Here is an 11,172-nt window from a genome sequence, read left to right on the forward strand (position 1 = left end):
CACAATAGGCTTGTGATTAGTAGCAAAAGAGGGTGAATCAGTATGGGTTTTACAGTATCCGTGATTATTACCACTATATGAGGGACACCGTGGGTCTTCGTTGCCTGTTATTAGTACCCACTATGCGAGGAACCCCACGGGATAGTACGAGTCACTGTGATTAGTACAACTATGTGAGAAACACCATGGGTTTGCGTTGCCTACGAGTGGCGCCGTAATGTGAGAAACACCATAGGTATTGCATATTACATTACCTGTCCGGCTCCATGGCTAAATGGTTAGCGTGATGGCCTTCGGTCACAGGAGTCCTGGGTTCGATTTCCGGCGGGGTCGGGAATTTTAACCATAATTGGTTAATTTCGCTGACACGGGGGCTGGGTATATGTGTCGTCTTAATCATCATTTCATCCTCATCACGACGTGTGTAGGTCACCTAAGGGAGTCAAATCAAAAGACCTGCATCTGGCGAGCCGAACTTGTCCTCGGACACTTCCGGCACGAAAAGCCATACGCCATTTCATTTCATTACATTACATTAACCAGTATCAAATTTAGGTTGATAACTAACTAATTACATATTGTTAAAAGTAACCTACGATAAATCTAACCTATTGATCCCCTGTGGGATGGGAACGCAGACAAAGAATACATCCACAGTATCCCATGCCTGTCATAAGAGGCGATGAAAAAGGGCGGCCAGGGAATGCTTGAATTAGAACCATGGGACTACTTGTGAGTAGTACCACAATGTGTGGTCTACCACTACATGAGAAATACCATGGTTCTTACTTTCCTAGCGATAAGTACTATTATGAGGGGATGTTGACTTGGATTTTGGACGCTTTAGACAACAAGAATCATCGATTCAGGATTGTGTTTTGGAAGCAGTCCCTTGGTCGGTATATACTGTTGTTCTAAGATATTTTCCGAGAAGGTGGGGAATTGCGAGTCAAATACACTGATTGATTTAAGTTCATAATCATTGGTCATCGTCTTTTTAAAAATTCTAGTCAGTGGATTAATTTTGGAATTATTTTTAACTTTCAATATTCTGAGCTGTATCCGCTAATTATTTTAAATTCGTACTCATCCATTCATTCTTCAACATCACTTTTTGAATTCTGGCGTGTTTTGGACTTACAATTATCATTACATTTTGTCTCATTTAGTATTAGGGGCCGATGACCTAGATGTTACGCCCCTTTAGACAACAAGCATCATTGTCATCATCATCATCATAGAACTATTGAAATAAACTCTAGCTAACAGTCACTACTTGTACATTAAAATTACAAAAGTCAAGGTTAAAGAGCATAATAATACAGAAAAGGTGTACAGTTTTTAACCACAGCACTTAACGCCCTTGAAAGGGTCTTGGCCTGCCCAGCGACCCCTGCTCGGCCCGAAGGCCTGCAGATTACGAGGGGTCGTGTAGTCTGCACGACGCATCCTCTCCGCCGTTATTCTGGGCTTTCGAGACCGGGGCCGCCATCTCACCGTCAGATAGCTCCTCAATTCTAATCACGTAGGCTGAGTGCACCTCGAGCCAGCCTTCAGGTCGAGAGAAAAACCCTGACCTGGCCGGGAATCGAACCCGGGACCTCAGGCCGAGAGGCAGGCACGCTACTCCTACACCACGGGGGGCCGGCGTACAATTTTTAAGGTATACATAAACAATAAAATTATAATAATAATTTCGTGTGGCTATTTCTAGCCGCGTGCAGCCCTTCTAAGGCAGACCCTCCATGAGGGTGGGCGGCATCTGCCATGGGGAGTTAACTGCGTGTTATTGTGGTGGAGGATAGTGTTATGTGTGGTGTGCGAGTTGCAGGGATGTTGGGGACAGCACATACACCCAGCCCCCGAGCTATTGGAATTAACCAATGAAGGTTAAAATCCCCGACCCGGCCGGGAATCGAACCCGGGACCCTCTGAACCGAAGGCCAGTACGCTGACCATTCAGCCAACGAGTCGGACAATAAAGTTATAAAAACAAAGAAAAAAGCGAATTACCGAACAAAATATAATTATCTGTGAAATACAACTCTTGTCCTGTGAGTTTCCACCTAAGTTGAGAAAGGTACAGGGGAATGATAAAGTAGACGACTGGAAGATGATTTAAAAGGAAAGAGGTGTAGGAAGTAGGAAAGTGATTAAGTCTTGCTGCCTTGCTCTTTGTATCTTTCCATCAGATATTTTGCGCACGCACTTTTAAATTTGTTGAACACTGATATCTCTCTGACGTCCTGAGGCAGGTTTTCCATTCACGAATTGCGGTAACTGAGAAGGAATTGCCATATGGTGAGGACTTGTGACTGGGTAAAGATTTATATGTTTGTGATCTTGTGTTTTATCGTGGTGTAATGAGAGATTACAGAACATTTCTTTAATATAAGGAGGAAAATTGACATTTAAAGTTCGTTACAGTGAGGTTAGACAGTGAAGATTACGTCTGTCTTGTCGACGGAGCCAGACGAGTTTCGTTTAGGACGATGTCACATGGTCTGTGTGTTGAAGGTTGCGTGCGCTGTAACTTCTAGAGTAATTCATCTGTGCAGTCGATATAAACTATATCACAGTAATCAGACATTGGCATAAGTAACGTTTCAATTAAAATATTTTTGGGTTTAAAGGGTAATATACTCGTTCTGTAACGAATAACATGATTCCTCTGAAGAATATATAAACCTACGAAAAACACGACTCATTATTGGTCCATATGGTTCCACCATCCAAGTTGGAAATCATGGTCTTTGTTTTATGGTGTTACCTCACCCCGTGTTTTGAGGCATGCTGTCCACCTGGAGGTTAAACCTATCTTGCTTCACTATGTCCCACCGTTCGACAGCAGCCCTCAAGGACAGGAGGGCTCCTTCGTCTTCATATCGCCTGTTTCAGCTAATTCTAGGCATGTCCCACCGAATTAATGCCAGCAAACATCGCAGAAAATTCTAACCAATTGATATTATCATCACAGAAGCTGAATCCGCGCTCATAGCTGTGTTGCAGAATGGCCCCGTCTCCCAGGTGTATTAGTACTATTTTTTTTACCACGATTCAGTTCATAAATACGGAAGGTCTAGAGAAAAAGTGTGAGCCCCCATGTACATAAAAAACGTTCCCGAGACCTATATAAGATGAGATATTATTTACAATATTGACATATTTACAAAATACTAAATAGTACCGAGCAATGGGATGAAAGGTTTCGGCCACGTCAAAAAGAATGGGACAAGAAAGATGACCAAGAAGAGCTGTGAAATGGACAGAATCTGGAATAAGGCCAATTGGAAAACCACGAACAAGATGGAGCATAACGTAAATCGGAGACGAATACATTGGGAGACAGTGATGAACGATAGACCGTGGGAAAAAAGAGAAGATTGGAAGAGGCTCCGTGAACGACCTGCATAGAAACGTATCAGGCAGAAGCAGTACTGTGTAAGGTACAAATATATACTTAACATTTTACTACTCGTTCATTCTGTCTATCCACTGTTAAGCACTCATTTATTCAATCATTCCTGTTCTCGCATAATTCCTTTCACTCTACCAATCATTCACTCATTCACCCACACACTCACAGACACATGCAGCAGTTCCATTAAATTATATTTTTCTTTATATACATCTACAACTTTGGAAAAGGCACGTTCTTGACATCCTCTGACAGCGAGCTCCATAGCTTTGCGAGCGCCAACAGAAACCCTTCTGAAGGGCAGAGTTACGGGCGAAAGGTGGTCAAAGGGTAACTCATTCGCATCTCTAAGCTCAGTGGTACATAGCCGATAGACTTTGGAAGGAATCAATTTCTTCAGAGGCAGGCAGGGATTTACGGAGGAAAATCACGTCAGTTTGTTCGGCTCTTGTGTGAATGGAAGGTATGGCCGGGCAATGGGAGTAAGGATTCACTCCTGATACTGTACACTTGCCACAGCGTCTTCACTTACGATGACCAACATCCGACTTCCATACATACTCCTTATTCGTTTTTCCCTTTGGCTGAGACGTCATGACTGTCATAATTCAGTTATCTAGCTGATGAACCATACTCCGCCATTCCTGTCTAATCAAAGCCGTCAGTGTGGTTACTCGGAGAGAACTCTGTAAGGAGTCATTCTTCACGTCGATCTGAAGTGTTCTACTCGTGATATGATGACTCCACCCTCAACAATCAACCTTTGAAGATTACCCTCTCAGCACATTATATGACCACCTAGCTGATGTACCCGTCTTCGCTACGGAATAATACACATTGTATACAGCATTGTTGTAAGTAAGACTGTATTAAATTGCATAGCTCTTAACGTTACCCCAGAAACGCGACGGGGAACTTACCATACGTCTTTTCTCATGAGAACACTGCATTAAGGAATTTTCATTGTAATGGCGGGCCCTCTTGCCTACTATCAGTCACAATCAGGTTGGGAGTTTTCATTATAATGACAGACACTCACGCTCCACCTGCCTTTTTACATCCTCAGAAAGATTGTATTTGTGGTTTTCCCAACTGCAATCACCATATATCATTACAATGAAGTCAGAAGGAATGTTACTATTGAAAGCAATGCTATCGATCAAATAAAAAAATTGTACATTTTATCACTTTTAACGAACAGTACTACGCTGTCGATCTCAAACTTCCAGTGCTGGAAAGACCAGGCCGCAGACAGCCGTGAACACTCCTCTGCCGTTATTCCGTTAAGTGTGAACACTGATCCTTCCAATAAGCACCTCAGAGTAGGGATCGAATAGCTGGAATACTATGATAAACGAGTGTGTAACGTAGCAGCAGTATCAGAAAATTTATTAACCAGAGGAATGGCATGGTAAAGAAGAAGCTAATTCCCACCAATATTCAGGCAGGCTGCCATACTCGGAACAACAACAGCAATCCCATCTATCGGAGATGAGTGGTAGCAAAAGAGACAAAGCATTCCACAGAAAAAAATAATGGCCAGCATAATGTTATAGTTGATAAATTTTATGAGCTTTCGATATTGTAGGCCTTCATTTAGTTTCCTTCCGACTGTGTGATATTCGGGCTTATAATCTAAAGGCAGACCTTTCTTTCATGCCTCCCTCTTGTCTTATTCTTCAAGCGATCGTTCCTAACGATGTATTTTTTTTTTAATTTTACAATCATCTTCACAATTTTCTTTGTCGAGTGGACCAATGACAATACGTTTTTCACACCTTTAAACAATCATGACAAACACCATAGCCAGTCAACGCAAATGAACAGTATATCCATGATAGCAAGGCTCGACGTTGATAAGGACGCAACAACAGTCTAAATTCATCACAATAATCACCACCTCCGCAACCACTACTCTTGTCACAGTCGGTACGGTAAAACTGAATAAGACATAAATGATCGGAAATTGTTTTCTCTATAATTTTTGTTATGTAGTACTTTTCGATAGGATCAATAATGTAGGTATTTCAAATTAAATTTTAGGCAAATTTCCCTAATCTAAGCCTCCGTGGTTCAGGCGGCAGGGCGCCGGCATCTCACTGCTGGATAACGTGGTTCAAATCCCAGTCACTCCATGAGAGATTTGTACTGGACAAAGCGGAGGCGGGAGAGGTTTTCTCCGGACACTCCGGTTTTCGCTGTCATCTTTCATTCCAGCAACACTCTGGAATATCGATTCATTTCATTTGTCGGTGATTAATCATTGCCCCAGAAGAGTGCGACAGGCCTCGGCAGCCGGCACAATTCATATCCTCGCCGCAAGTTGGGGGCTTCATTCATCCCATCCCTGACCCGGTCACTTTCTGGAAAACAGGTTGTAGGTCTTCATTTCCCCTAAACTACCGCTTCATCTAGGATGAATGAAATTATTTATAGCCTAGAATATAGTTCGTTATTCCCCTACCAATTTTCATTAAATTCTGTTTACCCAGAATTTTCCTCGCTTCTTATTCTTCTTGTTTCCGAATTTGGCCGCCTATGGACCGCATTGAACTTAAGGCTTTTTCTTCTTCTTCTTCTTCTTCTCCTCCCAGAACCTCTTCATCCTTTCACTTCTGATATTTCTTTCTTTCTCAGGTATGACCAGTTTGGGTCTACATTTTGGTGGTTTCTCCTGGAATGATTTGATGCTGTCCACTCGGCTTCTAAATTCTTTTCTGTTGTGAATCATATCCATTGTAAGTCCACTTTCTATTACATCTCTTTTTACCTCTTCTACCCACTTCGTCGAAGCTTTCAGTCCAGTGATGTACTTGAATATTTTCTTAGTCGTTTCTCATCCATTGTTTCTAGATGCCCATAGAGTTTTAGCCTTCGCTTTCGCATGGTGACAGTGAGTTTTTTCGGTGTGTTTGTAGAGATCATCATTTTTTCTATTCCTTCACTCCCCATCAGCATTTTTCTGTGATCCCAAAATTTTCCTTAATATTCTCCTCTCCTGTTTTCGAGATCTTGAAGCTCACCTTTTTTATTCATTATCAGGCTCTCTCTGGCTTTACCACTGTGCTTCATTTTAAGTTTATTTTACATTAGATTTTCAATTTCTAATTATATTATTTTTTCGCAGGTGGGAGGCATAAAGTACACGTTTTTAATTGTCTTTCAACCATGCGTCAATTTTAAGACATTGTTACTCAAAAACCGTCATCTGATCTAATCCAACTTTCAACAAAATATACATTGGGATGTTGCAGAATTGTATGTTTACAAAAACATGACATGACCTGTTCTTCTTCTTCAGACACACCCAGGTGACGATTCCATGTTGACTTTCCCTATACTTTCTGTACATATAACCATAGTAATGTGCACAATGATGGCTGAATGTAACAGTCTATACATTTCGCGCGCGAGGGAAAAATATTGTTTTTGAAGCAAGTGAGCAGGAGCCCAGGCAGGTTTGCGGAGGTATCCCGAGATTAAGCTAATGAGGCCCACCCCCTGCTGCATTGACCGCAAATCTCCTGTGACTGCTGTGGAATTTCTGTGAGTGGCCACACGTGTATATCTCAGTAACTGAAAATGAACGCTATTTTATGGTGACCGTAAAAGCCCGGACACCGAACTAAAGATGCCCAGCTCGGAAGTCAGTGGAGGTGGGTGTCATTATTGTTTTAAGATGAAGTACAACCACGAAGTCATTCTCTTTAACACTAATTCGGTCGATGAATTCCACCTCTCCATGCAGCGAGAACGTACATCCTGATAAAGTATTCAAATTTGTACCTCACACAGTAGCCTTGTGAAGTCTTTGACCGTCTCCCATTGTTCCCGGTGCTATACGCAACTGCCAGGGAAGGTGATCTTCTATGTTACGAGTGAGTATCGTAAACTGGTCACGGTCTTCTTCTTCTTCTTCTTCTTCTTCTTCTTGTTACTTTCTCCAAGGGGATCTTAGTTCCTTATCAGCGTCGACTTCTAAGATCTTTTGCTACCATGTTTTTCCTTCATTCCCACCTAGATATATCTGCTCCCTTCACAAAGCTGCAGGTTGTTCTTATTGGGTCTACTTGGACTTTTTCTCTCTCTTCACCTGGTAGTCTCAGAGTGGAGAGTCTGATTCTACCCAGCGCCTCACATTCGAAAAGTATGTGGTCAGCTGATTACTCTGCTTTATGGCATTTCCTACATATATTGTCTCTTATTACTCCAATTCTATGTAAGTGGTGGTTTTTTTTTTTTTTTTTTTTTTTTTTTTTTTTTTTTTTTTTTTTGATGGCAGTGTCATGTCAATAGTCCTACTACCCATCTTATATTTTCTCTGCTGAGTTTCAACAGTTCGTTAGTATGCTTCTTCTTTGGTCCTTTACTTTGCAAGCCTGCATGCTGGAGTATTTTTCCAGTTCTCCATTTGTTTCTTTAACTTGTCACTTCAGTGCCTGTTGTGTACAATATTTTATTTCGTACTGTAGTGAATTTAGTTACTTAATCCGTTTACCCTCGACGGTTGGTTTTCATCCGGACTCGGATCCCATCTCTAACCAGTGTGCTGGAACACGAGACATTTCGTCGAGGATACGGCTGGGAAAGAGGACCAGCACCTTACCGAGGTGGCCTCGCCTGCTATGCTAAATAGGGGTCTTATGGGGGATAGAAGGATAGGAAGGGATCGGCAAAAAAGAGGGAAGGAAGCGGCCGTGGCCTTAAGTTAGGTACAGTCCTGGCATTTGCCTGGAGGGGAAGTGGGAAACCACTTAGAGGATGGCTGAGGTGGGAATCGACACCCCTCCCCCCCAACCTCTACTATGATGACCTCCCGAGGTAGAGTGGATCCCATTCCAGCCCTCGTAACACTTTTCAAATTTAGTGGCAGAGTCGGGAATCGAACCCGGGCCTCCGAAGGTAGCAGCTAATCATACTCACCACTACATCACAGAGGCGGACATTTTAAATTAAATGAATCAAGTTATGACTGTCCCCACGCAAATCGTCTATGTTTGTTTTGTTGTCCAAGTCTTGCTATGAAAGTTATATTGTAATAAAACAAAAAAATCGTTAATGCTATTTGAAGCAGCGAACAATCCACTAAGCTACCAGATTCGTAAACTTGGTCGTCTGCTCCTGGATTAATGAAGGTAATACGAATGTTATGATGTACTGTGATATATGTGATATTTATCTGTTCGAAATGGATTAATCGATGCATTGGTCATTATTGTGATGGCGGCAGATTACTTGAGCTTGGAATACAGGGACGCCATTTTTATGTGTGTACGGAACCACGGTGCTGCAATCTGGTGGAGAAAGAATTCAAGAAGGTAAAGTTTGGTGTTCCTTGATTCATGTTCTCTCTGACAATCCGTGTTTACATCCCTGTAATGCAGAGATCAACCAGTAATAGACGTTTTGTAATAATACTGTAAGGTGTCATTACCCGTACACTGTTGAGTACGGGAAGGAAACAGTTAAGTCGTAGTATGAAATACGATAGAGGTCGTCATTTGCTCTGGATTACCATGGGGTGACTGGCACCGGATTGCTCCCCCTGTGGGTGGGGGTGATAGAATAACACCCACGGTATCCCCTGCCTGTCGTAAGAGGCGACTAAAAGGGGCCCCAGGGGCTCTGAACTTTGGAGCGTGGGTTGGCGACCACGGAGCCCTGAGCGAGTCATGGCATTGCTCCCACTTACTTGTGCCAGGCTCCTCACCTTCATCTATTCTTGGTCAACTCTTGTTCTTTTCGTAACCCGACGCTGTTAGGTTTGCGAGGGATAGGGAGTCTTTCATTTTCACGCCCTTCGTGGTCCTTGTCTTCCTTTGGCCGATATCTTCATTTTTCGAAGTGTCGGATCCCTTCCATTTTTCCCTCTGATTAGTGTTATATAGAGGAGAGCTCAAGTAATCTGACTATCGTGTAGGTGGGTTAATCGATTTCCAACAGATAAATATCACATATATCACAGTGTATTATAAAGTTCGTATATGTTCAGATATGAAATTTTGATTCTGGACGGTGAAATCTCATTCAAATTGAAAAATGCTCTGCGTTCTATTTTTCGGTCTAGGGGCAACGTGCCTCCCTCTTACTCGGAGGCTGAGGGTTCGGTTCCTTGCCAGGTCAGAGATTTTTACCTGGATTTGAGGGCTTGCTTGAGGTCCACTCAGTCTATGTGATTACAATTGGGAAACTAACTGGTGGTGACGTGGCGACCCCGGTGTATCCGGGAGAATGTGGGTTCGAAGCCCAAGGTTGGCAGCCCTGAAGATGGTTTTACGTGGTTTTCCCATTTTCACACCAGGCAAAAGCTGGGCCTGTGCCTTAATTAAGGCCACGGCCGCTTCCTTCCAACTCCTAGTCCCTTCCTATCCCATCGTCGCCATAACACCTATCTATCTCGATGCGACGTAAAGCCACTAACAAAAAAATAAAAACAGGTGTATACACATTATAAAAGTATGACACTGACACAAGCATGGAATAAAACATCTGGTGATGAGGAACGTTCGAATTTGGAAAACACCGAAACGAGGTAACAATATTGGAGGGACACGGAAGGGAACTACCTACGTAAATTCTTAACGGCTGGCAACCACGTGTTACTTAATTGATAGCCAGTGTTCCTCTTGAAATTGTTAGGATTTCTAAGTATTTCCACAGTTTCCCGTATAACCCTGGCCCTGTAGTGTCTAGTGTGGGTATGAGCTCGAGCATCTTGGAACACGACATCATGACCCGACGATAAGGCGTTCTCAGCTATTGGTGACTTGTCTGACTGGTTCAGACGAATATCTCGTTTGTATTTGGCTCACAGCCTTAGTAAAACCAAGGACAAATTGTCCCCACTTTTACATCCTGGGGCTTACAAAATTTCCTGTACTTGCGGCAAGGTATACTTTGGCCAAACTTTACATTTTTAACACAGCTTAAGCCCAAAAATCCTATATCATGTCTGTAAATACTAGCCGTGAAAGCATCTTGTTTGTTTGTTTCTTTTTACTTCGTTTTCTATCATGGTTTTTAAAAGATGTCGCTGCTCATGTGCTTTCCTGATTTTTGCTATTATATTGCTGTTCAAGTGCATTGCATGACGGAGACTCCTTTCTATTCCAGCACCGCCGACGTATGAAGCCTACAGCGTAGGGAGCGCCACCAAGGGGAGAGAACAAGAAGACGTGTGCACATTTACACCATACTACCCAATATTCTCCTTGCCAAACTAAATAGCTTCAGTATGACAATTACTTCATGTGAATGTTTGTGGTAACGAATTATCACGACACTGTGATCTGTGGCATATTTTGACAACTATCACTGAAAGTGATCCGAAATGAAGTTCTGATTCTGGGCAGTGAAATCTTATTCAAATTGTAAATGTCGTGAGTAGAATCAGACGAAAATTTTAAAGTAAACTTCTATTCTATTATTTAATGTAATTATTCGTGACGTTATGAATTTTACCGTCAACTGATACGTCAATTAAAAGGTAAAGCACTATACTGCATTTCTTGTAAACTGGTCTATTTCTAAAAATAAGGGAAGTCCATGTAATTTGGACACTTAACTTTGAACATCCATAACGCTATTGACCATAATTAAAATTTCTCAAATTTTGCACATGATAATTAGTGCAATTTACCAAAATTACTATTTGATAAAATAAATGTTAATATTATATTCAGGATTTGTTTAAAAGTAATATTTATTATAAAATATGTTATCGTGTAATTTAGACCGATAGCGTGTAACATGGA

The 11,172-nt window shown here is 42.0% G+C and overlaps 1 protein-coding gene across 1 annotated transcript in view; it reads left to right on the top strand.

Moving 5' to 3' along the window:
* Positions 1–10,920, top strand: part of LOC136866974 (arrestin domain-containing protein 2) — a 61,556-nt gene extending 50,636 nt beyond the window's left edge. The window contains exon 4 of the mRNA XM_067144066.2: positions 10,532–10,920. Coding sequence (XP_067000167.2) covers positions 10,532–10,641 — 110 coding nt within the window. The 3' untranslated portion in view covers positions 10,642–10,920. The remainder of the gene's footprint in view (positions 1–10,531) is intronic.
* The last annotated feature ends 252 nt before the right edge of the window (positions 10,921–11,172 follow it).

The sequence above is a fragment of the Anabrus simplex genome, chromosome 3, assembly GCF_040414725.1.
Source record: "Anabrus simplex isolate iqAnaSimp1 chromosome 3, ASM4041472v1, whole genome shotgun sequence".
NCBI classification, from domain to species: domain Eukaryota; kingdom Metazoa; phylum Arthropoda; class Insecta; order Orthoptera; family Tettigoniidae; genus Anabrus; species Anabrus simplex.